Source organism: Trypanosoma brucei, chromosome 10 (genome assembly GCF_000002445.2).
Source record: "Trypanosoma brucei brucei TREU927 chromosome 10, whole genome shotgun sequence".
NCBI classification, from domain to species: domain Eukaryota; phylum Euglenozoa; class Kinetoplastea; order Trypanosomatida; family Trypanosomatidae; genus Trypanosoma; species Trypanosoma brucei.
This window is the reverse complement of record NC_007283.1, coordinates 2,623,845-2,651,768: the sequence shown is the minus strand read 5'-3', so window position 1 is coordinate 2,651,768 and position 27,924 is coordinate 2,623,845. Positions and strand designations below refer to the sequence as shown.

The following is a 27,924-nucleotide window of genomic DNA, read 5'->3' as shown; positions in this document are numbered from 1 at the left end:
ACATTTCCTCTTACCTCGGGGACCTTCTCCCTTCTTCAACCTAATTCACCACCAACTTGGGGAGGTCTCCGTGGTATTTTGCACAATTACCTTCATCCTAGTTTTTGTCTAAATGGTCTCCTGTTGCTTTTTGATGTTTCTTTGCAGATACCTTTTTTTCCACTTTCCCTTAGCCCGATGTAGTGATCACGGGTGCTGACGAGGGCAAGTTCTGTGCGCCCTTGAAGGGGAGTTAACCTTCTGAGAGTTGCAAAGGTAGGGGCAAATAGTGGTGGAAAGGATTTTAAACAGAGCACTTTATATATATATATATATAATATCAACGGTTGTTGTTGTTATTGTTGTCACTATTATTGCTCTTCGCTGCCTGCGAAGGGTAAAATGTATTCGGATCTCATGCAAAGTCTCTACTTTCTCCCCCTCTTTTATCTTCTTCCACATGCCCCCGCCGTCCGTGGGGCTTCTTGTAATGTTTGATGTCAGGGTAGTTGCCAACCCACCTGGGATGTCATGGGTGGAAGACAAGTCACGAGACCTTGAATCGCTGAGGAAACGTCTGAAAGAGTGCGGGCACGACGCGGAATCCCTCACCATCGTTGGCCGAAAACTGCACGAAATAGCAGAGCAGGCGCACCGTAAAGGAGAATGGGGCACGCTGGGCGTCGAGAGCGGAAGCGGTAGGGATGAGGAGCAGGCCTTCCAGCTCTTCACGCATGCGGGCGAGCTACTCATGCGGACAGTGATTAGTATTCTTGAGTCTTTCACGCAGCACGAAATTCATGCGGCTACTAGAGTAAGAATAGAAAAGGAAGAGGTGGATATCATTGAAACTCTGATGCGAGCAGCGAACACCGACAAGACGTGCAGTGCGCTGAGCACTCTACACTGTCGGTGGCGCCGCGTCTACGCCGCTTCCCGCGCGTGGCGTTGGTGCGAGGCTCACGTAACGCTTACTTCAGATTACAAACCTGATTTGTGCAGTGGCGGCCTCTACGACATGCTGCCTATGACAGAGTGGTGGTGGATGCCCGAAACCGTGAGCGCTATGACCCCACCAAAGGCGGAGGCTACATCGTCCATGTGCTCTGACAATGATGATGGATGGTTGCTTTTTGAAGACCTTTTCTTGTCCACCACAGCACCACAAAGTTCAGAGTGCAAACGCCAGTTGCACGACGCGGAAACAGTCACTGCTTTTTTGAATGAACTTAATTCCACCGTCGACCTCTTTTCTCGCCGCATTCCGGCAGGGTACGATGAGCTGCGAAGGCTTTATATTGGCAAGGCTGACATCCAACTGCAACAGGCCCGACTGTTTTCGCACTTGTCTTTTGTGAAGGGAGTACCGGGGAGCTACCAGAACGCAACTGATGGCAAAACTGTGGTGAGCGGGGGTGTGAATGGTTGCCACAAGCTTTTGTGGATAAGCCGCGAGGGTCTCTCAACCTCCATGCGCTGCCTTATCGATGCCCTTACGGCTGCGCAAATAGCGGTTGCACAATTCAACGCGCCGTGTGACGATTTGATTCGCCGAATTCGTTTGGCAATGTTTGGTGTGGGGCTATCGTCGGATGGGGAAGGTGATACCCCGCACAGTGCTTGTACACCCTTGCTGCATCCGTCTGTTGAACCGAGCAGCAACAGGTGGCGCATCAAACACGGTGTTGGGCTTATTGCTACAAACCATATCATGGAGGGCGCAGTAGTTGTGAAGGACAGGTCGCTGCTGCTTGTTGGCCAAGTGTCACCACAAAAGCGGAAGCAGGAGCGGGTCACTGACATTGTGGAGGCCCCGGACGGTGAAAATGCTGCCGTGGTGAACGGGGCCTTAGAACTGTTTCTTCGCGGGGGCTTCGTCCATAAGGATGAGTTAGCAACCTCCTCCATTGTCAAAGCTTTGCGAGTTGGGAAGCTCCTCGGTGACCCTGTTGAGGCACCTGATATGCATTCGGCGTTACACTTACTTGCAATGATGCCTTTCTCGGGTGAAAGTGGGATGCACCCAACTCAAGGCGCGGGAAGGGAAAATGTGGACTATGAGGCAGCCATTGCACGTGATCTAGCCGACCTCATGTGCTGCTGGCGACGGTGTTCTGTTCCGCTTGAAGCACCACAAGATTTCAGAGCCACTCCGAAGGCCGAAGTGCTTACCCCATGCCGCGCCCTCCTTCCGTTGGTTTCGTTGATCAACCACAGCTGTAAGCCTAATGCCATAATTTTGCCCCTGTGCAGCGAAGAATCACAAGGCAGCAGCTCCTTCGGAGAGGGGAAGGGTGATGTCTGTGTTATTGCCCTCCGCGACATTGAGCCCGGTGAGGAAATTACTGTATCGTATCTTTCCTCAGTACTAATTCCGAAAACTCTAAAGGACGAGCAAAACGGTTTCTGTTGCTGCTGCTCTTTCTGCAAGTCAAGCACCGCGCTTTTGGAGGGTGTTATATGTCCTGAGTGCAGGCAGCTAATATATGACCCCGAGGATGCACAAAAAAATTGTGATAAGTATCAAGGTAGTGCGGGTCGGCAACCCACAAGGGGGGTTCACACGTATCCTTGCGTATTGGTGGACCTTTCGCTTCCCAAGGGTCAGCGGTCCTACGAGCATGCTAGCGACTGTTCACGAGCAGATTCAGACACTTACGAGTCGCTCTCGAGACGTATCCTGCAAGGATATGCAAACGCAGTGGACAAAGCATGTGAAGAATTTGAAAGTACTAGCACGTTTGGGGGCGTTGGCGCGAGTGCTTGCGAGGTTGAGGTTGAAGCCGGTACAGTTGGATCGAGTGAGGAGGTACAGGGGATTGAGGTTGACGGGATGGAGGAAGGGAGTGATGACGATGATAATGGCGCAGGAGAAGATCGACTAGCGCAAACGGCTTTGCGACGCCTGATGGACTTAGACTCGTTTGCCTGTGCGCTACCCACAACACATTATATCCGCCTGCAGACAAGGCTGGAGTGTTTGGCGCTATCTCTTCGCTCCCAGTTGACAACCCACGACAGTCATATGCTTCTGCTGCTTTGCGAGGAACTGCTTGAAGACTTGCGACAGATTCTACCACCAAACCATCCACTGCTAACGGGGGTTCGGCTCCAGTATGCCCTTGCGCGGAGTCGTCATTTCGCTGAAAGCGCTGATAGCAGTCACACCACTGAAAAACATGATCATGGCTGCTGTGGTGGTGTGCGTGAGTGTGCAGCCACGCTGTCTTTGCCGTTTTTGAGAGACGGCATGATTCGTGAATGCATTGTACACTCCTTCCAGGAGTTTTACACAACCGTTGGTTGGAAGCACGAAGGGTGCACTCAAAGAGAACTTCTCAGTAGCTTCCTTGAGGAGTACGCCGTGGAGTTACTCATGTGTGGAATAGAGAGCATAGACCATATGACTTTACTGTCGCTCGTGTACGATGCGTCGCAAGAAGCCAGTGTGGGGCTGTAGGCCCTATACGTTAATTTTTTCGGCGTGACAATCGACATATCGCACGATTTATTTTATTATCCCGTTTTGTCCTTCGTATTCGCTCGTTCTGCTTCACTTTTGGAGCCTCAACTTTTTTTTTCTATTCCTGTTTGTTGGTGGCTGTAGAGGGCCCTGGCGGCTACAAACTGCAAGGTTTCCCGCGATCATACACCTCCTTCTAAAATTGGTGTTTCCTTCAGCCACGAATATTGGGCAGCTGAGTTTTCTGCCTTGTTCCGGATTTTTCAAAGCCGCTGCGGTTCCGCACAGAAAATTTAGCACAGCATAAACAAATGCAGGCCCAACACTATCATCTGTGGGAACGCTGCAGGGAGTTTGTGAGAGTGGCTTGCGCAGGCCGTGACAGCTCACACGGCCTGGCGCACATGGAAAAGGTTACTGAGAGCGCTATACTGATACTGTGCATGCAGAACCAAGTAGCAGCAACAGATATGCATACAACTCTCTCCAGGGTCATCCTCGTGGCTATGCTACACGACGTAGCAGATCACAAATACGACTCCGACGGTACGTTAAGGCACCGTGTTGAGGCGTTTATTAAAGAGGAACGAAACGCAACCATTGAAACGGCTGAGTCACATGCCTACGCGCTGCAAACCATAGAGGCAGTGTCCTTCTCTGCAGAAAAACAACGTGGCAAACGTTGGTTTACCTCGGTGCTTCCAACCGAATGGCTGCGTGTTCGTGATATTGTTAGTGATGCGGACAAACTTGAGGCGATCGGGTACGCTGGACTACTTAGGTGCTTGGAGTATACCTCGCACCTTTTATTGCCGCGGGGGAAGACAACGGAAGGGGAACAACATATGAAGGAGGGAGGTGAGGGTCGACCACATTGGAGTCGCGAGTTTGAGCGTCAGTGCCTGCAAAATGTGAGGGAACATTTTGAGGAAAAATTAAACCTTCTTCCCACCGAGTACATAGTAACAGAGCCTGGAAGGTTTTTAGCGCTACCTCGGCGGGCCGAGATGGTGGAGGCACTACATCAGTGGGAAGAAAATGGTCTTCCACCTTTATCGTGAAAAATAAAGTTCCGTGTTCCTTCGTCTCGGAAGGTCGTGAGCCTCATATATCTCTCCCGCAAACAGGCACGTATATATAAAGCGTGAAAACTGGCATGCAGCATTGATCGAACATTTGTAAAACACACGATGAATCTGCTTTTTCTGCATTCTCTTTCTTAATGATTTTGGGTGCGTATTACATATTTAGAAGGAGCACTTTTGTGTTGCGTAAAACGTGGCTCTAGCCACATGCTGTAAGACCAAGGAAACGCCTTTTTCGTCCGACGACTGGCAATAAGGCTACTCAGAGGCGTGCAGAAGTGCCGTACATAAAATACTTATTCTGAGAGAAAAAAAAGGTGTAAAAAGCGGGAGGAAAATTAACTTTTACCGTGACATTAACAAGGTCAAAAGGCAGCAGCAGCGATGAATGTTGCAGAGTTGCTGAAAAACAGAGTGGAGGAAGTGGCAGCTTTTTCCACGTTACTCTTCCGAAAAAGGCCACGTGATGATGGCGTCGATAGCAGAGGAGGTGCTGACGTTGATGATACAGGAGAGCAGGGAAGCAGCTGTGGCCTTCCTAAGCGCCCGGCAGTTCCTCTTCACCGCCGACCATCGTCCTCAAACGTGCCACTGTGCAACATGAAGCGGCATATGCACGACAGAATGCGGCATGCTTCTCGTGATCCCCGGCGGCAAAGCACAAGGGAAGCTATCATGCTCAGTGCATGCACTAAAAAGCCCAAGAAACGGTTATTCACGTATTCACAATGGTGTTCACTGTTGAGAAGAAGGCGAAGAGTGGCTTTGAGGCGTCGCCCCACTACTCGTCGGCGGTTGTTGCGCCGTATTTTTGCGTTACGGTATGGTAAGTATCAGAAACCACTCTGCAACTGCGCGATGCCTAATCATGGAACCATTCTCACAGGAGCTGTCCCCGGTAGAACTTCGATTTTATGGCTACCATCCCATTGGTACATGCGTCGGCGGTTTCATTACTGTGTGGAAAAGGCAAAGGTCTCCCCCTGTCCAAACCCAGAACCCGATCTGGCCATTGTAGGTGGAGGCAGCGGTAGAGGTACGCCTTCCTGCACCGTCACACTGAGAATCGCCGTGCCCCTTAAATGTCAGAGGAAGCAACACCGAATATTACAGCGTTGGGTCGCGAGATTGCCCACTTTTGTTTCCTCACAGATGACTTCAAAAGTTGTGAGACAGCACAGGGGCAAGTTAACGGCTGTCCCACCACCCATGTGCTTCGTTGCTGAAAGGTCTCACATGTGCGTGTGGCGCCTGCAGCAGCTGAACATGGAGAGGCGTTTTTCGCCAGAGGAGCTAATGAATCTACTAATAATGCGTACGAATGAAAACCCGCCGGCCATGGGTTACACTAAAAGTTTTCGCCTTAGCAAAACAACCCCGGATCCCACCGGCGGAACATGGCAAACCAACGGCTGTAGTGTCTACTACGGCTACGTGTGGTCTGCCGCCGCCAAAGCCGCTGGTTACCCGTTCCCACAGGATGCTTGCACGGTACAATCAAACCCTGTAGTTGCTGTGACACTGGTGCTTGTGCGCGATGGAAAAGTGGGAAGAGGAGATACATACTACTTGATTGCGCCTTGTCCAGTGTATTTCGGCCCACAAGCGCGGCGACACCTCAGCTTCTGTCTCATTTCGCACTGGAATCCATGCCCGGCGGTGGGTTTTCTGAGTTCCATGTTAGAGGTCTGGTGTTGTGCTGGGGCAGCCGCACAGGAATGTGGTGAAAAAGCGGTTCTGCCCAGCCATTCATGGGTGCGGCAGCGAGTAGACAAGGCAATGATGAGATGGCACTCTGCAACAGCTGGGAAGAGCGAGAGTAGCGAGTTTTTGGAGGCTGAAAATTCAAATGTTTTTCTTTCAACTAAGTCATCATCCCTGACGCCAACAAAAAGGGCGTTAGGAGGCGTCAAGGTGTTTACTTTCCCATCGTTTCCGCCATTTACGGACATTGTTGACTGTACCAGTTTTCCCATCCACCAATGTGTGGTGACAGTACTTGCGGTTTCTGTACGCCGCATTCGTAATGCTGACGCCCTTGGTAGTAGTAGGACGTGCAACACGTGGTCGTACCGCGCCTGCCACTTCCAGCTTTCGAGGCATTTGTTCTCCAGTGTCGTGTCACCAGTTGCGGCCACGTGGAGGCAATGGTGTGACGATTCTGAAGAGGTTGCCGGGACCGTGGGGCTATGCAGGAGTAATGGTTACGCATACTCCGCACGGGCGATCGGCGAAGAGGAACGAGAAACTTTGCAACTACTCTCCGGGTGCTACGCGTTGTTCGGCAGGGAAAGTGCACGGAATGTCTGGCGCAATTCGGGGGTGGCACGTCTGTACCATTCGCCCTCCAATGCCCACCAACGTGTCCTTTTGAAATTTTCGGCAAGAGGGGGGCGGCAACATCAGGAAGTGGGAGGTGCACTTTTGCTTTTGAAACCGAAGGATCAGGAAGAGAGTGGTGCAACTCTGTGCGTCACCATTCCGGAGCTTACGCGCATCGGCACCATTGCTACAGCCCCATTTTTTTCTATGCGTTTTGGTTGTTGCCTTGCCTACGCGTGGGTTTGGGACCACGCTGGCTGGAAGTCTCTAATTTCTGATCATTGCAGGCGGGCGGTGAGTGGCTCTAGAAGCAGTCAACGTGGGGATGTTGTGAATGAGGGCAGTGTGGAGGATCCCAACAGCAAAAATACTGAGTGTTGTTTCGTGTGCAGTAACAATGGTCTTCTTGCCTTACTACCGTATCTGCGAGAAGTTCCCACGTCATGCAAAGGAGGTCGGACAACAGTACCTGGCAAGACGAAGCGGGGAAAGGTAACCACTGCAATGAAGATGAAAAAATGGAAAGAAGTGCAATCTAAATTATGCGACATTGATGTCTGCACTCCGGTTGATATTGTCAGACTCACTGCCAGAAGCTAACATGAAGGCGGGGTGTGTGGAGTTGGGCTAAAAAAAACCGGTTGTCGAAAGAGCCCTTCACAAGCATGAATTTGCGGCACTGGATTGGTGTGATGGTGCGTCCCTATCTAAATGGCACTAACTTTTTCACTTATAACCTCTACCCAGGTCGAAGGATGTCACAGGAAAATTAGGCACCACGGAACTGTGCGCGGTTGGAGGATCAAAACGGTGCTGTTTCTTTTGGTCGTACGTCGCTTTCTTTCCACGACAAAAGCGGCTTTCGACTGGTGTTCCCCCCCCCCCCCAGTCTGTCAACCGTTACCGTTAGGTGTTGGCTGGGGAGGTTGAACGGAAATCGCAATTCGGTACGTACATAGTTTCACATAAACTATGTCGCCGTCGCAGGTTCCTGTGACGTCTGCAAAGTCCCCCGGGTGCACAGTTGTACCAGGCTCACAAGGGTACATATTTCACAGATCACCCCAACGATCGGAAGTGAAAGACCGTGTTTGTGAGGCACTTACATGCTAGCGCGTCTCCGTTTGAGTTTGTACACACATTTTCTGCACCCCGTTTCTCTCCCCCAAAGGCAAGGGTGGTATGTACGTACCGAGTCGTGTTGTCGCCGTCAAGAGGCAGCGAACCCCGAGTCAACCGCTCCCAGCAGCGGTGTTCATTTTTAGGCGAGATTTCCGTGTGACTGACAACACCGGTCTGCTGCTGCTGATAGAACGGGCTGGCAAACAGTCGCTACCCGTCATTCCCCTGTTCTTTTTCAATCCAAGGCAGTGTGACCCCGATAAGAACCCTTATTTCGGTAAGGCTTGCTTTGAGTTCCTATGCCAATCACTGAAACATTTGGATACTGTTCAGCTTGGTGGACGTCTAGTTTGTCTTCGTGGTAGTGATTGTGACTGTCTCGAGGTGGTTCGTTCCTCTGGTTACGACATCAAACAGCTTGGTTTTAACCGCGATATTACGCCTTTTGCACGTAAACGTGATCTTCAGCTCGAAGAATGGTGTGTGAAACGGGGTGTACGGTGTGTCACCAGCAACATGGATTATACACTACTCCCCCCGGATGTAGTAACTAACAAGAATGGAAAACCGTACCGTGTCTTCAGTCCTTTTTATCGTGCCGTTCTACAGGAGCACTTCAGCGACATACAAGCGCCAAATCCTAAGGCCACCACCATCGGTGATATTTTTACCGGTTCCCATGTAAAGGAAGATGTCAAAGCTACTGTAGATCAAGCAAGGAGGAGCGCCATGGCCGCGGATGAGTTCTCTTCACTGGTTGACTACGTTGATTTAGCAGCCCTTCCCCAAACCTTTCCCGAACTGGTGGATAGGGGCGGAAGAAGTGAAGGGTTGCTACGGTTGGCAAGCGTTGCATCGGCAAAAAATTATTCTGCCATCCGAGACGACATTCCGGGGGACAAAACGACACATTTAAGTCCGCATTTAAAATTTGGTACCATCTCTATCCGTGAGGCCATGCAGGTTGCATTGCTACACTTGGGGAAGGAGCATGCATTTACTAGGCAACTCATTTGGCGCGAGTTCTATTCGATGTTACTCTATCACAACCCGCGTCTGGCATTGGGGCAACTAAAGATGGACGTTGCCCCTCAGGGTGAGCGACAATGTCGTGCGACGCTTGCCAATGAGCCGTTTCTGGAGAAGTACTCTAATTTCCAGTGGGAGTGGAATGACGCAGAATTTACCGCGTTCAAGTCCGGAGCCACAGGATTCCCGCTTGTGGACGCTGCGGTACGCTGTTTGACGAAAACGGGTTGGTGTCACAACCGCTGCCGGATGTTAATTGCCAATTTTCTTGTGAAGGTTCTCTTTGTGGATTGGAGGGAAGGTGAGCGGTGGTACGCTACCGTCGCTGTGGACTACGATGTGGCTAATAACAGCGGCGGTTGGCTCTGGTCATCGGGCCAGGGTGCTGATGCACAGCCGTATTTTCGTTTCTTTAACCCGTTCCGCCAGTCCGCTCAGCACGATCCGCAGGCCGTGTTTATCAAACAATGGGTGCCAGAGCTCCGGAATGTGTCTGTGAGGACGATACACAAGTGGGATGTGTTTTGCAAGGAGGGGCGACCAGCGGACCAGGGCACATTAGGTACAGTGCAAGGAACTGTGAAGGAAAGCAACGGAATAAAAAAGGAAAAGACGGAGCTACCGCTTGGGGGCAGCATCGTTGGTGGATCGGCCTATCCCAGCCCCATTGTTGATCTGAAGCAGCGCACAAAGTGGATCGTCGAAAGGTACAAGAAACATGCAGCAGAGGTGATTTAGCTCGCCCACGTTTTTTTTTCGCCTTGTCGTAACGCGAGATCCCGCCCTTTGGAGCTGGTTTACGACAATTTTATCGCTTGTCACGGGTTCATTTTCTTCCGCTCCCCCTGAGGAGGAGAATAAACCGAAGGGGGAAAGAGTCCCACGTTTTTCACTGGATTACATAAAGTCCAAGTGAAAGGACTACCTTCGTACGTGACTAAGGTTTGCCTTCCCTTGTTCATAGCTGCGTTTGATTAACGTATAGAGCCGTCGTGGTTGTCCCTGGCTCGGTTTGGTTTCCCCTCTGCTTACATATGAAAAAAAAACACGCACAAACACACAGTCACGCGCATATGCGGATGCGCGTGGGCGAATGTGTCTGAGTGTATCTTCTTCTTACCCTCGCCTTCAATAACAGAACCCCCACCCCCTCTGGGGTGCATAAGGTGGAATTGGAAAGAGGTAAGGACAGTGCAGTGCGGTACCTACCGAAGGAGCAAAAAAAAAAAAAATTAGGTAACTTAGCAGGAGGTAAAGGCTGCATGAGGGTTACTGGGAAATGTTTTGTGGGGGTGCCTGTTCCAAGGGGTTGTGGGTTGCTTCCAAGCCGATACGGGGGCTCTTTCTCTGTGGCTTTACGCCGGAAAGTCGCATTTAGCGTGTTTGACAGGCATGGCGATCGCAAAGACGTGCTGCGGACCACGTCTCTTCGCTTAGCGTGCCTCGCTGTGCACACTCTCCCCCACGGGGTGCCAGCGGACAGGGCGGTCCGTTCAAGAGTGCCCAAAACCCCTTGTGGTGATGCGGAGGAGCGGACTGATCCCGTATTCCCCTTTGTGGCACACAACCGCGTAGTTCCTCTGACGGAGCTAGCCAAGCTCCTCCCAGATGAGGTGATTGAGAGCCTTCCAAATGGTCTCAAGAGTCACTTGCAAGGGTTTCCGTCGCGGTATCGGCTCTCCTGCGGTGGTAACGGAATTTTATACGTTGAATTAATCCAAGAAGTAGGTGGTGAGGTAAGCGGAGGGACATCGTTTCGTCTCTTTCTTCCCTTAGAAGACATAATACAGAGTAGAACCGGAGCTGCAACATTTAGCGGACATTGTGCTGAAGGGGGAGGGCGGGCCAACAGCAATGAGAGCAGATCTATCGAGAGCATGGAACGAGTCTTGCAGGAGTGGCTCAAGCCAAATTCTGGAATACAGTTGTGGATGCTTGTAGCGGAATACACAGCACATAAACTAACTGAAAACACAACTTCCTGGAGTGGTGAGATGGTGGCTGGTGTTGAGCGGGCAACGGTGGATTGCAGTGAGGGGCAGCGACTTCATGCCTTTCGCTGGGCAGAGTTGAATGGCGAAACGGCAAAGGTCGCCCTTGAAGCGATACGCCCCGAATGTTGTGACGCCTCGCAACCCTCAGACTCTTCGCCGGATACACGGGTGAAAACTACATTGTTTCTATGTTTTACCTCCGCCGCTGCCTACAGCCGCATCGTGCTCCGTGCCATCCCAAACCCAGAAAATAAATTGGTGGAGGATTATAACCTCTACCGCCTGTGCCGCGTTCTACACACGGAAGCGTTTACAAAGCTGCCCGAGCTGGATGAGATAGCTGGGAAGTGGTTGACACAGCCACTGGCAGTTGTTCTCGCTATTGGTGGGGAAGAAAGCAAAGCAGGAAAAGTTGGGAATGCCGAAACAGCACAATCTATTCTCGACTTTGAGTACGACCCTATTGATTCATCCCGGATCGTCGGAGTGCGTTTCTGGCTCGATAAGGCCCGCTGCTTACCTGCCCTCTACCAAGAGAAAACATGCGAAGAGCTGAAAAAGGAACTGGAGGAGACGAACGAATGGGTACCGAAGAGCTTGCAAAAGCTTCCAAATCACAAACGAGTTCGCCTCATAGACAGGAAACGTCTGTTGCTGCGTTGCATAGCTCTGCACGAACTGGGGCCTTCCCCTTTTTGCCATCCTGACGTCCTTGCGTACTACGTGTTCGATCTTCTCCCCATAGACGGTACCCTTATTGTAACAGGTCACCTACCACAGCTCCTCCCGGAAAACATACGCCGCATAACCGACGCACGCTCTCGCACGTGGATCAGGAAATACCCACATTTGTTCCGTCTGGTGGAATGCCCCCCGGAATTGTGTGTCCAACGCATGGCCCCAGTCGCGCCAGAAGGGGACGAATCAAGCGAGTGCGAGCAGAACATAAACATCACCAGCCATATCCCCGTTTCTGGCCAAGCGTCTGAGCACCACAAGCGACTCTTGACGGACCCAGAAGAGCAACTCCGATTCATGGTGTCTCTTGTAGCAGCGCGGTTGGCGGTTTGTAGATCCCGAAACCTGCTTCCTTCGCACCTGCCAAAATTTATCAGCAGCGAGCTACGGCGTGCAATTTTACGGCGAGGTTCTGGAGGTATTTTGGGGTATTTGCAGCAGCACCCGGAGGTTTTTATCCTCAAGCATGGTATTCATCCGCATGAGCCCGTTGTCTCCCTCACTCCTGAGTTTCATCCCAATCTGGAGGGGGCGAACGCAGGCGGGGACGATCCAGCAGCCAACACAGACAGTGAAGAAAACTAGTGACAGTGTTGATATCCAGTACGAGGTGGAGATTCGTTAACAATAAAAGCTGCCCACCTGCGTGCGAAGACACACACACCGAGTTCCATTCACACGGTGGCCGCATATATGTGTACACGTTCGTGTGCACACGTGTATAATTTCCCTACACTTTGTGACCCACGCGCCCACAACCACGCACCCCGGCTTGTGCTGCTGCTAAATTGGTCGCTCTCTCACCTACTACCTCCTCAGTAACAAGTGTAAGTAGACATATACATCAGCCCCCGCAGTACAAGGCGTAGAAAATAGGAAAGAAGGAGTCGAGAAGGGGGTGGAAAGGGGGAAAATAGCAACAGCAGTAGCAATGTATAATAATTCCCCAGGCGAGGGGAGATCGCCTCAGGAGCAGGCCAAGGAGCAACCTACAACAACGTCGACGGTTGCAGAACCACTACTGGAGCAAGTCAGCACAGAGGTCGATAGCAAGCAATTGAAGATCCCTGCCAAACCCTCAAAGCCGGATTATCTCCCCCTCTCCTCTTTCCGGCGTCCGAAAGGACCGTCCGTGTACGCCGGCGCTGCAGCAGCAGATGATGTGGCTAAGGGGTTGTTGGTTAGTGATGCAATGCACGATATGACGTTTTATACAGAGGTGAGCAAGTCCCTTCCTGATGCCGGGCAACCTGTGTTAAACTCTGTTTTTTTTAGTCAACGACACATTGTTAATGACAGTCCTTCAATTGAGGAGGAAATCGCGCAAATTGACAGTAATATTAGACTATGGCGGTCTTCACGCCTACAGCAGGTGCTAACAAAATACGACCATGACAAAACACAGCATGAGTTAGACAAGGAGGTTTCTGCGAGGATTCGGAAAAAGGAAGAAAACGAACGCAACCGCACCCTACGCCGCATTGACCGCATGCTCGATACTCTCTTGCCAAAAGTGCAGGAGACTATTGACCGAATATCAAAGGAAAAATATGAACACATAAGTGCCAAAACGCGCGAAACGTTGGATATTAAAGACAAACAGCGCAGTGAAACTCACAGACAAGTTCTGAGGGATATGCACGCCAAACAGCGCCAACGGCTTGTTGAGAGGCAGTATCAGAAAAATATACAAGAAAGAATAGCACTTGACACAAAGCATTACTTCAGTTACATGGAAATCATGGTAGACCTGCGAAGGTCATACCTTCTACTGCAAGAGGCGTTTCATGAACTAAAGAAGGTAGTTGGCGTGGTTGAAGATGAAGGCAAATTACGCCAACGAATGGAAAAAAATGAACAAATCAACAGAGGTGACATCCTTCAAGAAATGGAGAGAAGGACGATATACCTCAAAGCTAAGGAGGCACGCATCAGCAGTGCCCAAACGCCACTAACTGAAACAATTAGTAAAAAACAAACATGTAAAGAAGCAAATCAAAAAAGGCAATCACTGCCTCAAAACACCAAAATACTTGACCCGAAAAAAAGTTTTGCTCACGCTCATGAAACAGCCGAGCAGCAGCAGTGGCACCAACCACAACTAAAAAAACAGGACTCGACCACAAACCAAGATCCCCAAGAAGTTCAACTCCCAAAAGAAAATAAACCACAAAAAGAAAAATTAAAAACAAACGATCATCAAGAAGAAATCACACAAGAAAACAAAAAAAAGGAGCGTGAACATACAGAGAAAATTGCATTCAAAAAGCTTGAACCTGAAGATCAAAAGGAGCTTGACATTGCGCAGCCTGAGGTGATTCAGACACTTGAACCTGAAGATCAAAAGGAGCTTGACATTGCGCAGCCTGAGGTGATTCAGACACTCGAGCCTGAAGATCAAAAGGAGCTTGACATTGCGCAGCCTGAGGTGATTCAGACACTTGAGCCTGAAGATCAAAAGGAGCTTGACATTGCGCAGCCTGAGGTGATTCAGACACTTGAGCCTGAAGATCAAAAGGAGCTTGACATTGCGCAGCCTGAGGTGATTCAGACACTCGAGCCTGAAGATCAAAAGGAGCTTGACATTGCGCAGCCTGAGGTGATTCAGACACTTGAGCCTGAAGATCAAAAGGAGCTTGACATTGCGCAGCCTGAGGTGATTCAGACACTTGAGCCTGAAGATCAAAAGGAGCTTGACATTGCGCAGCCTGAGGTGATTCAGACACTTGAGCCTGAAGATCAAAAGGAGCTTGAAATTGCGCAGCCTGAGGTGATTCAGACACTTGAGCCTGAAGATCAAAAGGAGCTTGACATTGCGCAGCCTGAGGTGATTCAGACACTTGAGCCTGAAGATCAAAAGGAGCTTGACATTGCGCAGCCTGAGGTGATTCAGACACCCGAGCCTGAAGATCAAAAGGAGCTTGACATTGCGCAGCCTGAGGTGATTCAGACACTTGAACCTGAGGATCAAAAGGAGCTTGACATTGCGCAGCCTGAGGTCATTCAGACACTCGAGCCTGAAGATCAAAAGGAGCTTGACATTGCGCAGCCTGAGGTGATTCAGACACTTGAGCCTGAAGATCAAAAGGAGCTTGACATTGCGCAGCCTGAGGTGATTCAGACACCCGAGCCTGAAGATCAAAAGGAGCTTGACATTGCGCAGCCTGAGGTGATTCAGACACTTGAGCCTGAAGATCAAAAGGAGCTTGACATTGCGCAGCTTGAGGTGATTCAGACACTTGAGCCTGAAGATCAAAAGGAGCTTGACATTGCGCAGCCTGAGGTGATTCAGACACTTGAGCCTGAAGATCAAAAGGAGCTTGACATTGCGCAGCCTGAGGTGATTCAGACACTTGAGCCTGAAGATCAAAAGGAGCTTGACATTGCGCAGCCTGAGGTGATTCAGACACTTGAGCCTGAAGATCAAAAGGAGCTTGACATTGCGCAGCCTGAGGTGATTCAGACACTTGAGCCTGAAGATCAAAAGGAGCTTGACATTGCGCAGCCTGAGGTGATTCAGACACTTGAGCCGGAAGATCAAAAGGAGCTTGACATTGCGCAGCCTGAGGTGATTCAGACACTCGAGCCTGAAGATCAAAAGGAGCTTGACATTGCGCAGCCTGAGGTGATTCAGACACTTGAACCTGAAGATCAAAAGGAGCTTGACATTGCGCAGCCTGAGGTGATTCAGACACTCGAGCCTGAAGATCAAAAGGAGCTTGACATTGCGCAGCCTGAGGTGATTCAGACACTTGAGCCTGAAGATCAAAAGGAGCTTGAAATTGCGCAGCCTGAGGTGATTCAGACACTTGAGCCTGAAGATCAAAAGGAGCTTGACATTGCGCAGCCTGAGGTGATTCAGACACTCGAGCCTGAAGATCAAAAGGAGCTTGACATTGCGCAGCCTGAGGTGATTCAGACACCCGAGCCTGAAGATCAAAAGGAGCTTGACATTGCGCAGCCTGAGGTGATTCAGACACTTGAGCCTGAAGATCAAAAGGAGCTTGACATTGCGCAGCCTGAGGTGATTCAGACACTCGAGCCTGAAGATCAAAAGGAGCTTGACATTGCGCAGCCTGAGGTGATTCAGACACCCGAGCCTGAAGATCAAAAGGAGCTTGACATTGCGCAGCCTGAGGTGATTCAGACACTTGAACCTGAGGATCAAAAGGAGCTTGACATTGCGCAGCCTGAGGTCATTCAGACACTCGAGCCTGAAGATCAAAAGGAGCTTGACATTGCGCAGCCTGAGGTGATTCAGACACTTGAGCCTGAAGATCAAAAGGAGCTTGACATTGCGCAGCCTGAGGTGATTCAGACACTCGAGCCTGAAGATCAAAAGGAGCTTGACATTGCGCAGCTTGAGGTGATTCAGACACTTGAGCCTGAAGATCAAAAGGAGCTTGACATTGCGCAGCCTGAGGCAGCGGCACCTGAGGGTGACATAGCAGTGGAAGCAGTTGAAGAGCTTGAAGAGCCACAGCAAGTTCCTGCAGAAGCACAACCTGAGGCACAACCTGAGGGTGACATAGCAGTGGAAGCACTTGAAGAGCTTGAAGAGCCACAGCAAGTTCCTGCAGAAGCACAACCTGAGGCACAACCTGAGGCAGCGGCACCTGAGGGTGACATAGCAGTGGAAGCAGTTGAAGAGCTTGAAGAGCCACAGCAAGTTCCTGCAGAAGCACAACCTGAGGCACAACCTGAGGCAGCGGCACCTGAGGGTGACATAGCAGTGGAAGCACTTGAAGAGCTTGAAGAGCCACAGCAAGTTCCTGCAGAAGCACAACCTGAGGCACAACCTGAGGGTGACATAGCAGTGGAAGCAGTTGAAGAGCTTGAAGAGCCACAGCAAGTTCCTGCAGAAGCACAACCTGAGGCACAACCTGAGGCAGCGGCACCTGAGGGTGACATAGCAGTGGAAGCACTTGAAGAGCTTGAAGAGCCACAGCAAGTTCCTGCAGAAGCACAACCTGAGGCACAACCTGAGGCAGCGGCACCTGAGGGTGACATAGCAGTGGAAGCACTTGAAGAGCTTGAAGAGCCACAGCAAGTTCCTGCAGAAGCACAACCTGAGGCACAACCTGAGGGTGACATAGCAGTGGAAGCAGTTGAAGAGCTTGAAGAGCCACAGCAAGTTCCTGCAGAAGCACAACCTGAGGCACAACCTGAGGCAGCGGCACCTGAGGGTGACATAGCAGTGGAAGCACTTGAAGAGCTTGAAGAACCACAGCAAGTTCCTGCAGAAGCACAACCTGAGGCACAACCTGAGGCAGCGGCACCTGAGGGTGACATAGCAGTGGAAGCACTTGAAGAGCTTGAAGAGCCACAGCAAGTTCCTGCAGAAGCACAACCTGAGGCACAACCTGAGGGTGACATAGCAGTGGAAGCAGTTGAAGAGCTTGAAGAGCCACAGCAAGTTCCTGCAGAAGCACAACCTGAGGCACAACCTGAGGCAGCGGCACCTGAGGGTGACATAGCAGTGGAAGCACTTGAAGAGCTTGAAGAACCACAGCAAGTTCCTGCAGAAGCACAACCTGAGGCACAACCTGAGGCAGCGGCACCTGAGGGTGACATAGCAGTGGAAGCACTTGAAGAGCTTGAAGAGCCACAGCAAGTTCCTGCAGAAGCACAACCTGAGGCACAACCTGAGGCAGCGGCACCTGAGGGTGACATAGCAGTGGAAGCACTTGAAGAGCTTGAAGAGCCACAGCAAGTTCCTGCAGAAGCACAACCTGAGGCAGCGGCACCTGAGGGTGACATAGCAGTGGAAGCACTTGAAGAGCTTGAAGAACCACAGCAAGTTCCTGCAGAAGCACAACCTGAGGCAGCGAACCTGAGGGTGACATAGCAGTGGAAGCACTTGAAGAGCTTGAAGAACCACAGCAAGTTCCTGCAGAAGCACACCTGCACAACCTGAGGCACAACCTGAGGGTGACATAGCAGTGGAAGCAGTTGAAGAGCTTGAAGAGCCACAGCAAGTTCCTGCAGAAGCACAACCTGAGGCACAACCTGAGGCAGCGGCACCTGAGGGTGACATAGCAGTGGAAGCACTTGAAGAGCTTGAAGAGCCACAGCAAGTTCCTGCAGAAGCACAACCTGAGGCACAACCTGAGGGTGACATAGCAGTGGAAGCACTTGAAGAGCTTGAAGAACCACAGCAAGTTCCTGCAGAAGCACAACCTGAGGCACAACCTGAGGCAGCGGCACCTGAGGGTGACATAGCAGTGGAAGCACTTGAAGAGCTTGAAGAGCCACAGCAAGTTCCTGCAGAAGCACAACCTGAGGCAGCGGCACCTGAGGGTGACATAGCAGTGGAAGCACTTGAAGAGCTTGAAGAGCCACAGCAAGTTCCTGCAGAAGCACAACCTGAGGCACAACCTGAGGCAGCGGCACCTGAGGGTGACATAGCAGTGGAAGCACTTGAAGAGCTTGAAGAACCACAGCAAGTTCCTGCAGAAGCACAACCTGAGGCAGCGGCACCTGAGGGTGACATAGCAGTGGAAGCAGTTGAAGAGCTTGAAGAGCCACAGCAAGTTCCTGCAGAAGCACAACCTGAGGCAGCGGCACCTGAGGGTGACATAGCAGTGGAAGCAGTTGAAGAGCTTGAAGAGCCACAGCAAGTTCCTGCAGAAGCACAACCTGAGGCACAACCTGAGGGTGACATAGCAGTGGAAGGACTTGAAGAGCTTGAAGAGCCACAGCAAGTTCCTGCAGAAGCACAACCTGAGGCAGCGGCACCTGAGGGTGACATAGCAGTGGAAGCACTTGAAGAGCTTGAAGAACCACAGCAAGTTCCTGCAGAAGCACAACCTGAGGCAGCGGCACCTGAGGGTGACATAGCAGTGGAAGCAGTTGAAGAGCTTGAAGAGCCACAGCAAGTTCCTGCAGAAGCACAACCTGAGGCAGCGGCACCTGAGGGTGACATAGCAGTGGAAGCAGTTGAAGAGCTTGAAGAGCCACAGCAAGTTCCTGCAGAAGCACAACCTGAGGCAGCGGCACCTGAGGGTGACATAGCAGTGGAAGCAGTTGAAGAGCTTGAAGAGCCACAGCAAGTTCCTGCAGAAGCACAACCTGGGGCAGCGGCACCTGAGGGTGACATAGCAGTGGAAGCACTTGAAGAGCTTGAAGAACCACAGCAAGTTCCTGCAGAAGCACAACCTGAGGCAGCGGCACCTGAGGGTGACATAGCAGTGGAAGCAGTTGAAGAGCTTGAAGAGCCACAGCAAGTTCCTGCAGAAGCACAACCTGAGGCAGCGGCACCTGAGGGTGACATAGCAGTGGAAGCAGTTGAAGAGCTTGAAGAGCCACAGCAAGTTCCTGCAGAAGCACAACCTGAGGCAGCGGCACCTGAGGGTGACATAGCAGTGGAAGCAGTTGAAGAGCTTGAAGAGCCACAGCAAGTTCCTGCAGAAGCACAACCTGGGGCAGCGGCACCTGAGGGTGACATAGCAGTGGAAGCAGTTGAAGAGCTTGAAGAGCCACAGCAAGTTCCTGCAGAAGCACAACCTGAGGCAGCGGCACCTGAGGGTGACATAGCAGTGGAAGCAGTTGAAGAGCTTGAAGAGCCACAGCAAGTTCCTGCAGAAGCACAACCTGAGGCAGCGGCACCTGAGGGTGACATAGCAGTGGAAGCACTTGAAGAGCTTGAAGAGCCACAGCAAGTTCCTGCAGAAGCACAACCTGAGGCAGCGGCACCTGAGGGTGACATAGCAGTGGAAGCACTTGAAGAGCTTGAAGAACCACAGCAAGTTCCTGCAGAAGCACAACCTGAGGCAGCGGCACCTGAGGGTGACATAGCAGTGGAAGCAGTTGAAGAGCTTGAAGAGCCACAGCAAGTTCCTGCAGAAGCACAACCTGAGGCAGCGGCACCTGAGGGTGACATAGCAGTGGAAGCAGTTGAAGAGCTTGAAGAACCACAGCAAGTTCCTGCAGAAGCACAACCTGAGGCAGCGGCACCTGAGGGTGACATAGCAGTGGAAGCAGTTGAAGAGCTTGAAGAGCCACAGCAAGTTCCTGCAGAAGCACAACCTGAGGCAGCGGCACCTGAGGGTGACATAGCAGTGGAAGCAGTTGAAGAGCTTGAAGAGCCACAGCAAGTTCCTGCAGAAGCACAACCTGAGGCAGTGGCACCTGAGGGTGGTGAAGCATTAGTAGGTTTAGATGTTGAAGAATTTGATTAATGTATTTCCCTTTTTATGTTTTCTGCAGTGCTTTGATATTTACTTTTGTAGATGAATTTTTCTTTGTTGATGTTTTTCGTCTTTCCTTTTTTTATGGTATTGTCGGAAGTTACATTTTCATTACTGTTGCGTTTTTTATTGTTCGTGTGTTTTATTATTTTTATTTTTCTGTTGTTTTGAGAAATGATAACTTCTAGATTATCACTTTTATTCTTTGCATGTATATATATTTGATGTATATGTTGTTAGTTATAACGTTGTTTCTTGTGGGGCGTAAATTTGTTTTGTTATATTATTATTATTTTTATTTTTATCATTGCTTGATGACGCTGTTTTCCCCCTTACTTTAATCATCTTTTTGTTTTGTTTTTTGTTATTTGTTCTGTGCAATGCATATAAGAGCAAGGTACTGTTTTCAGGCTTTGGCCTAGCCGCTGTTTGTAATCGGTTGCGTTGGCTGCTTAATTTGCTGGAAGGTGCGCCCGTAGGTTTTTTTTTGTTTAATGGGCTCTCCGCCGCCTCCATACGATATTGTTTTCCCCTTGGAAACCCCATCGGATGGACGCCACTTTCCGATACAGCTGGATCCGCCCCCGTCTTACGATAGCTTAGATTTTTCTACGGGGCATGAGGGGGTGCGGCCCCGGGAATGGCGAGCGGCGGAAGTCAATGTGAGTGATATTATTGAGCTGAAGCGAGAAATGGCGTCGCTGCGCAAAAAGTTAGATTCTTTCCGTGTTGATGTTGGCGATCGACCGAGGTTGGGGGAAGAGAACGGTGCTTTTACACCAACAAAGACTTTATGTTGTAACAGAAGTGCGTCCAAGCCCCTTCCTTTCATCCTGTTTCCCTCGGTTCGTTGTTGTTGCTGCCAAACATCGGAGGTGAAACCGATGTCAGATTTGTCGCCACGTTTTAGGGTGCCTTCTGGTGTAGGACCACAGCAGGGAGGATCGTGCCAATCTACTTTTACAGGGGAAGAAGAGGGAGGAGAATGCGTGGAGGGCGCAGCGTCTTCCAAAGGAGCACAAATCAACTGTGGTTGCTGTGTGCCAAATGCGTCGTTGGAGTCGGCTGACGGCTCGTTATTGGACGTTGTGGACCTTCTTACAACCTTCTACAACTTACCTCCGCCTGCCTGCTGGAGGTGCAGGGAGACGCTGCCGAACTCGTTTGGCGAGGAACTCTTGGCGTCGGCTCTTGGGACGACTAGCGACAACCTCCTAGACCGTTACGCGTCGTTGTTAGTGGAGCGGTTGAATAAAAGCGTTATTGGAATTGAGACTCCCAAGCATACGGAAAGGAAACTCAGTGTCTTGCGTACTGAAGGTACAACCACTTCCGTTGATGCACTGGCTCATCTTCCGTACTCCGTTCTTGGAAAGGTGCTGGAGAATACAGGGTTTCCCAATGAAATCATGCCCTACAAAATTGCTTGTGCAGCATGTGAGCTACACTTCACGGATCGCACGGGGGATTGCGTTCGCTTCGCATCGGCATCGAGACACACAGGTTCTGTTTCGCACACTTCAACAAGGGTGGACAAACCTGAGTCAGTACCAGACTCAAACTGTACATGTAAAGAAGGTGCCATAGAGTCTTTGTTGTGCAGCGTACGTTTTCTTTGGCTTCCAGCACGTTTCCTAGAGAGTGAACTTAGGCGTTATGAAGTACTGTTGCCCACCATAAGGGGCCGTTGTTGCGCCACTTACTCAGGATTTCTCCTCCGTCTCGGTCAAGCTGCTAAGTTGAAGAGCTGTTTGCGCAGCTCGCCCGACTCGGAAACAGGACCGTTCCAAGATGGCCCATTCAGTGACATTCTCCTGTCAGAACTCCGGCGTTTACGCCCCTCGTATGATTTTCTGACGACTGCGGAAAGACATCTAGTGTTGGGGGAAAACGTGACTTTCTCCCTGCTGAGGAAAATACAGGAAAAATGCGATGCAAGCGAATAGCTCGTGAAAACAGTGTAAGATTTGAAGTCTACCAAGTTGCGCGGAGACGCCACTACTACGCGCTTCCTTCGTAGTTTGTAAATTTAACATAGCAGGGAACCGATCGGACACGGAAACCAGTTATGTGGAACTTCCTCCCACCCCCTACAACAGCGTCCGTTTTCCCCTTTGAGCAGCTGATGAGTTGCTGTCTGTAAACGCAATGACATTGTTTGTCCCGCCCAGCCATCGCTGCGCGCATCTCTTGCTATTCCATGTATTTGTGAGTGTCAGTCAAGCAGAAGGAAAGCCAGTAGTGCTGTCGTTAGGTTTGACATGCGTGAGAAGGTGGTGCCCATTCCATTTCTTGGGAAGGAAATATCTTCCTGGCTTTACCGCACGAGGCGGTGGGTGCAACAACACCCCTATCGTACTTGGGGCATATTTCTTGCCTCGGCTGCAGCCACCGTTCTTTACGAGGTGAATGTGACACACAAAAACCGCATTCCTTCCCCTAACGTTAGCAACCATCTTGAGTACGAACTACAACAGTACACGGACTCTTCTGTTGAAGGTAGCCAAGTGATTGATGACCACTGCCATGCGCAAAGGGCGGGATCATTGGACCACATCAGCAAGCTAGAGTTTCTACTTAGTACAACGCAAGATGAGGCCAAGCGGAACGAGCTCCGCCGCATTATTGACATGGAAAAAGAAAAGGCAACTAAGTACAGTAATGCAACAATGAAGGTTACAAGTGGGCAACTTTATGTTCGTGAACCGCACTGGAATATCCGAAACAGTGAACGGAACTGGTCCATACTGTCCCGGGACCAACAGCAACAAAAGGACCATTACTGGTATCGCTCTGAGAGGAGTCGCGACGATGACTTTTCCAGGAATACGTACTCGGGTAACACTGGTTGAACAGGTGGGTGATTTGGAGGATCTTCGGCCAGTGTGTGCAGGGTAGGTTGGTCAAAGCAGCTAAATGTATGGCGTCCTACGGAGACTGAAGGCGCATGAGATGTGCAAACATCTCATCTTCATTACACATAGGCACCGAGAGGGCGTAAACCCCTTTCGTGCCACTTTTTTGTTTGGTTTCTCTACTTTTTACTTTTATCGTCGTCGTTATCTGCTTCTGTCCTACTGATCTCGTGAATAACTGTGTCACGCGCACCTATGTACGCTTCGCTATTGGTCGGATGTTGTAGCAATAGCCAATCATGAAGATGGGGGCTTCAGCGGGACTAATACGCCGAGGCGGCGGAGTTTTTCCCGATGCCGTTTCCCTGACCCTAACTCCTTCACGCCGAGTATACGGCGGGAGTGGTCGCGGTGATTTATTGTATGAAAATCCCGACGCGAGGCGGCATTCGGGACGGGCTCTTGGTGTCCTAAATGGTGTGAGGCACTCCTCTCAGGCAACGATGCCAGAGTCCGGTCAGCTGTATCATAGGAAATTGATTCTGCATAGCAGGCCCCCCAACGGGTCGTGCGCAGGTCTGCAGCGGCATTGCCATGACACATGCAATTGGAGTTATCTAATCCCGTCCCTTCATCGATGTGCTGAATCCGCCATCAGCGCAAAACTGTGGGAAAAGATGTGCCAGTTGGGGTTAGAAGATAGAAGTAAGGCTTGGGTGAATCTTACACAATACGAACGCCAGCGCGTGCGGGACGGCCAGAACCTTTACAGATATGAAGTCCACCAGCGCCTCCCTCTGCTGGAAGAGTCCATCGGTTGGGCACAGCTCGACGACCTGCTCGGGTGGTTTCGCTCGGCACGCAGAGCGTGGGTCCGGCTTCCTACTTCAGTTACCTTGTCTAGGGAAAGTAGTGAGGCAGGAGTTGCTAGTGTCGTGTCACCTTCGTCCACAATGTCATGTCGGCTGGAAGGACATGCAGATTCCCGCGATACCACACCGGGAAGGAACCAGGTGTTCGATACACCTGAGCGCGTAGAGCAGTTGACGGAAGCGACAGTCCATCGCATACGTGAAGAACTTCAGCGGCTTAACCGTTCCGAGCGAAGCGATTGCGAGGGCAGCGCTGCAATGCGCGCTAGTGCCCGACGTCTTGCGAGGGACGAGGAGCTCAACCGATGCGTTGAGGAAGAACTGGGGTGGCATGGAGTTGCACTACAGCATCGTATCCCAGTGCCGAAGTAAGGAGCTGGCTACTGCGCATCGAAAGGCAACATGTGGTCGGGGAGGAGTATGTTTCAAAAGGTAGGAGAACGGCGGGATGGTTGGACAGGGGCTTTTCTTTATGGATGTTCGCTACACTAACAGTATTTACTATTCTCACCTAGTATACGAGCCTATATAATCGTTAGGTTGAGTTGCTGTGTCCACCACTCTCCTTTTCTTCCTATTTGTATCTAAATGTGTTCGGTATCAGAGGGGCTACTTTTTTGCGTCACTGCCTCTACAATGGTAGAGGGTCACAGCGACACCCTCTTAATGGTCGATGGTTGTACCGATACGGAGAAGCAGGAAGCGCAGACTCTATTGCTTGGAGGCGACAGCACACGGGAGCAGTTGCTTTCAGAACTATCGTTTCTGGCGGAAACGGTAACAAGGGTGCTTCCCTCCGCAGAAGTTGCTTGCAACCAAGTAAACCTCCGACTGATTGTGCATATGATGGAGGTGATATCAAAGTATCCCACTTTGGGCTCACTTCTGGTCATGTCACCCAGGAGACTAGATGAAGTTATGGAAGAAGTGCTAATGAACTGGCTGAGACACGAAGCGGCCTTGGTGGCGATAGATAAGGAAGCCAATCTTCTTAACAAACCATGCTATCATGTAGTCGAACCTGCCACGAGAAACGTTCCTACCTGCGAGGTACGACCGGGTGACGCGAACTTTCCGTGCATGATATGTGTGCACACATCCCGATGGTCATGCGCCTTTTGGGATTTGATACGGGCAGAGGAGCTGAAGGTAGGGTTGCATGTCGCTGCGGACGGGCTGCCGAGTTTTCTTCAACTTCAAGGCCTGCGTTCGATGCACAGCCGGCCGGGTGATGGTTTAATCGGGAGCGGGAGATGGTGGGAAGTTATAGGGCACATCACTAGTATTTTCTTCCTCCACCGCGAATCAAGCGACCCGATGCCTATTGCGGAGCTGCGAACCCAGACCTCCAACGGTGTCGGTGTCGTGGCTCAACAACCACTTTGGCTAGATCTCTCATTCATTCCTCAGCTAGAAATGAAGGAAACGCTGGTGGTCGGTGAGCGTATTCATGCAGTGGGATTAGTGGAAACATCCGCAATTGGTCGAGGGACAACCTTATATTCGAAAAAGGGACCCGATTCTTCACCCACACGGATTCTGCTGAAAGCTCGCTTTGTTCGGACGGCACGGTTTTCCCCGCAGTGGTCAAATCAGCAGTCAACCGCGGAGGCATTAACCCCACCCTTCCCTTCAGCGCGCCCATGTGGCGGGGTAGGAATGGCAAAAACAAGTGAGCACAATGAGGTTTGCGCTGTTTATCAAGCGAGGTGCTGTTGGGAATGCGTGGCCGGCGCGGTTACGTTTGCTGCCGCGAAAGCTGGCGGAGGATTCAGGGGGTCGCATGGGAGAACGAGAATGGAAGCAATTCTGGCGGCACTAGATGTCTCCGCGTTGCCGATCTCACTGTGGGCGGCAGCGGGTATCGTCCTCGCGTCCTCGAAATTGCAGGACGGTGGTGTCGTCACTAGTGTGGTGGGGTCGGCAGATACCCTTACTCCACTGCGGACATTCTTGCTTGAGCTGGGGGAGGAAACAAATTTTGTGTCACCGGTGGTACATGGGTTGGAAAAAGCACTACTTCCAATGTATGCACGCGCACCAGCTTCCCATGTAATGTTACCTACGGAAGACGGGGTGGCTCCCCACGTCGAGTGGGTTCGAGGGGGCACACTGAACACAGCTTTTCAGCAAGTTGTTTTCATACCATCGCTACAAGCAATCACCACACCAGCCCTAAACGCAATACAAAGCGCACTTGAGCAACGGGAACACGTTGTTATCCGTGAGGGAGGCCAGTCGGTTAAATGTCGTACCGCCAGTGCCCTGCTGGGTATGACCCAGGAATCGACATTAGTACAGCAGCGGCACCTTTTTCAGTTCATTGACAAGGGGGACTTCGTTTTACACGTGTCATCGCATTCATTCAAATCCCCTCAGGAGCAAGCAGAAGTGCTTTTTGGCGCACTGCGAGGGAATGCTGAGTGTGACTGCAACCTGACGGTTGATTTCTTTAACCGGTGCGAGAACCAGTGGGACGTGTGGTACGCTTGGTCGTTAGCTCGTTCGGTTGAGGAGCCAACCGTACCGCAAGTCTTGCCACAATGTTCGGCACTACTCCATTCGTACTTTCTGACAGTTAAAGCCATATGTAGGGATGCAGTTGATGTGGTCATGATGAGTGTATTGGTAAAGATTACTTGTGCTCACGCGTTGCTGCGACATGTTGGCCATCCACGAGCCGCACGAAGGGGTAGTAGTTCAAGAGAGAAAAAAACTTGTGCTTGCCAAGTCTCTGCGTCCACGGGCCCAGTATCGACAGCTTTGGTTGATGCCATAGTGGCCATTGAGCTCTGCGATGCGTCGCTGAGGTTTATGGTTGGCGTCTCTTTGATCGGAGGGACGTCAGTTTTTGATCTCATAGTAAACGATGATGGTTTTGATGTTATGCAGTATGCAAGAGATCTTCAGATACACTTAGAGTCGAGCATGCCGGCAGATGCAAAGTGAGCTGCGGTGGGTAGCGTAGTGTCCCTTATGGGACAGCGGTAGCTCCCAAAAATCAGAGACAGCAGATGTGAGTGAAGTGACCGATTGCTTTTCAAACACAATGCCCACAGGCTGGCGAACAAGATATGTGTGTGTGTGTGTGTGTGTGTGTGTTTTTACCGTTGCTATTCTTCTGAGCATCCCACTAAAAGATTTGGAAGCGGCATTGGCTGAGCTATTTTTTCACAGAGGTTATTTATTTTTTGATTAGTTCATTAGGTCCTTTATTATTATTACTTTCTTTTTAATCGCCTTGGAAGGGGGGAAAGTCATGCTGCATGGGGAACCAACGCACACAATTCTGCACATGTGTGGAGCAGCACCTCATCAATCTCGAATGCAGCCACTAACCCCTATTTATACTTTTTCTGCTTTCTCATCGTCAACTCCGCACTCTCAACGCTCAGTCCAACACATGCAAATATGTGTCTATGGGTTGGTTGGATACAGTTTCTGCCCTTTGTAACAATCTTCTTCCTTGTGTGCTTGTGTAACAGACTACCTTCTCGTTAGTGTAACAAGTCCTCTGCAGTGATGATGTTCGGTCGCCCCGCCGTCCCCCAGGCAACCTGGGAAGAGAAGTATTTTTATCAAAAACTTCACCATCTTTTCGACCATGCTGCTGATTGGTTCGTAACGAAGGTTAACTGGTGGATGCCGTCTATCGGTGCCGGGATGGTGCTCAGTCTCTTTGTATTGAGTGGCCCCAACGCCATCGCCGAAGGAGCGTCCGTCTTGATCCCAACGTTGTCACCAGTTGTACGCGCGCCGCCATTTGGATTGCAAATGCCTGAGCGTGAAGGGGGGCCGCAGGAGGAGGACGAAGAGGAATTCTAGAGCCGTTTGTCGTAGGGCTTGGCGGCGTAGAAAAAGTGAACGTCGGTTAACATGCAACTGAGAAGGCGGACGATTTGGCAACGCAAGAAGGTAAGAAAACATTTCGTATCTCAGCATGTCTAACGGAGCAAGATGCAAAGCTAAGTGGGGAAATGGTGAATGAACGACTGTAATTGCCTCTGAGGACTCAGGAGCCTTTACGCATGCTTGTCACGCCTGTTGTTATTGTTGGATTTTTTCTGTTTTGGTCCCAACAGGAGCGCTTTTTGCCCTGATCCATTATAGTTTCTTCTCATAAACGAGCCCGTTGTAGGCAAGTTGTGTCAGTTATGTGGAGGGTGTAACCCATTTTCTGAGCGTAAGGTTCAACTAACTTTAAAAGACTTAACGAAAAGGGGAGGGAAGCTTCTATGCGTGCGTATATGTAACATATGTACGAACATGCACAAAA

General features: G+C 50.8%; 11 protein-coding genes across 11 annotated transcripts, besides 3 other annotated features; all 11 read left to right on the top strand.

Annotated features, from left to right (window-relative positions):
* Positions 1-296: 296 nt before the first annotated feature.
* Positions 297-320: a sequence feature (AT_rich).
* Positions 321-439: 119 nt separating this feature from the next.
* Positions 440-3,439, top strand: Tb10.26.0910 (hypothetical protein, conserved; the record flags this gene model as incomplete). Its single annotated transcript, XM_818229.1, has 1 exon — positions 440-3,439. One exon carries the CDS (start codon positions 440-442, stop codon positions 3,437-3,439), a length of 3,000 nt encoding a protein of 999 aa, XP_823322.1.
* A 407-nt stretch (positions 3,440-3,846) lies between these two features.
* Tb10.26.0920 (hypothetical protein, conserved) lies at positions 3,847-4,503 on the top strand (the record flags this gene model as incomplete). Its single annotated transcript, XM_818228.1, has 1 exon — positions 3,847-4,503. One exon carries the CDS (start codon positions 3,847-3,849, stop codon positions 4,501-4,503), a length of 657 nt encoding a protein of 218 aa, XP_823321.1.
* Positions 4,504-5,127: 624 nt separating this feature from the next.
* On the top strand, positions 5,128-7,449 carry Tb10.26.0930 (hypothetical protein, conserved; the record flags this gene model as incomplete). The annotated part of the gene is made up of 1 exon (XM_818227.1): positions 5,128-7,449. The coding sequence occupies one exon, from the start codon at positions 5,128-5,130 to the stop codon at positions 7,447-7,449; it is 2,322 nt and encodes a 773-aa protein (XP_823320.1).
* Positions 7,450-8,031: 582 nt separating this feature from the next.
* On the top strand, positions 8,032-9,738 carry Tb10.26.0940 (deoxyribodipyrimidine photolyase, putative; the record flags this gene model as incomplete). The annotated part of the gene is made up of 1 exon (XM_818226.1): positions 8,032-9,738. One exon carries the CDS (start codon positions 8,032-8,034, stop codon positions 9,736-9,738), a length of 1,707 nt encoding a protein of 568 aa, XP_823319.1.
* Positions 9,739-10,262: 524 nt separating this feature from the next.
* Tb10.26.0950 (hypothetical protein, conserved) lies at positions 10,263-12,317 on the top strand (the record flags this gene model as incomplete). Its single annotated transcript, XM_818225.1, has 1 exon — positions 10,263-12,317. The coding sequence occupies one exon, from the start codon at positions 10,263-10,265 to the stop codon at positions 12,315-12,317; it is 2,055 nt and encodes a 684-aa protein (XP_823318.1).
* Positions 12,318-12,663: 346 nt separating this feature from the next.
* Positions 12,664-17,580, top strand: Tb10.26.0960 (hypothetical protein, conserved; the record flags this gene model as incomplete). The annotated part of the gene is made up of 1 exon (XM_818224.1): positions 12,664-17,580. One exon carries the CDS (start codon positions 12,664-12,666, stop codon positions 17,578-17,580), a length of 4,917 nt encoding a protein of 1,638 aa, XP_823317.1.
* A 2,619-nt stretch (positions 17,581-20,199) lies between these two features.
* Positions 20,200-20,226: a sequence feature (AT_rich).
* Positions 20,227-20,613: 387 nt separating this feature from the next.
* Positions 20,614-21,867, top strand: Tb10.26.0980 (hypothetical protein, conserved; the record flags this gene model as incomplete). The annotated part of the gene is made up of 1 exon (XM_818223.1): positions 20,614-21,867. One exon carries the CDS (start codon positions 20,614-20,616, stop codon positions 21,865-21,867), a length of 1,254 nt encoding a protein of 417 aa, XP_823316.1.
* Positions 21,868-22,551: 684 nt separating this feature from the next.
* Positions 22,552-22,773, top strand: Tb10.26.0990 (hypothetical protein, conserved; the record flags this gene model as incomplete). Its single annotated transcript, XM_818222.1, has 1 exon — positions 22,552-22,773. The coding sequence occupies one exon, from the start codon at positions 22,552-22,554 to the stop codon at positions 22,771-22,773; it is 222 nt and encodes a 73-aa protein (XP_823315.1).
* A 308-nt stretch (positions 22,774-23,081) lies between these two features.
* Tb10.26.1000 (hypothetical protein, conserved) lies at positions 23,082-24,020 on the top strand (the record flags this gene model as incomplete). The annotated part of the gene is made up of 1 exon (XM_818221.1): positions 23,082-24,020. One exon carries the CDS (start codon positions 23,082-23,084, stop codon positions 24,018-24,020), a length of 939 nt encoding a protein of 312 aa, XP_823314.1.
* A 264-nt stretch (positions 24,021-24,284) lies between these two features.
* Positions 24,285-26,597, top strand: Tb10.26.1010 (hypothetical protein, conserved; the record flags this gene model as incomplete). Its single annotated transcript, XM_818220.1, has 1 exon — positions 24,285-26,597. One exon carries the CDS (start codon positions 24,285-24,287, stop codon positions 26,595-26,597), a length of 2,313 nt encoding a protein of 770 aa, XP_823313.1.
* Positions 26,598-26,723: 126 nt separating this feature from the next.
* Positions 26,724-26,750: a microsatellite.
* A 420-nt stretch (positions 26,751-27,170) lies between these two features.
* On the top strand, positions 27,171-27,473 carry Tb10.26.1020 (hypothetical protein, conserved; the record flags this gene model as incomplete). Its single annotated transcript, XM_818219.1, has 1 exon — positions 27,171-27,473. One exon carries the CDS (start codon positions 27,171-27,173, stop codon positions 27,471-27,473), a length of 303 nt encoding a protein of 100 aa, XP_823312.1.
* Between the last annotated feature and the right edge of the window lie 451 nt (positions 27,474-27,924).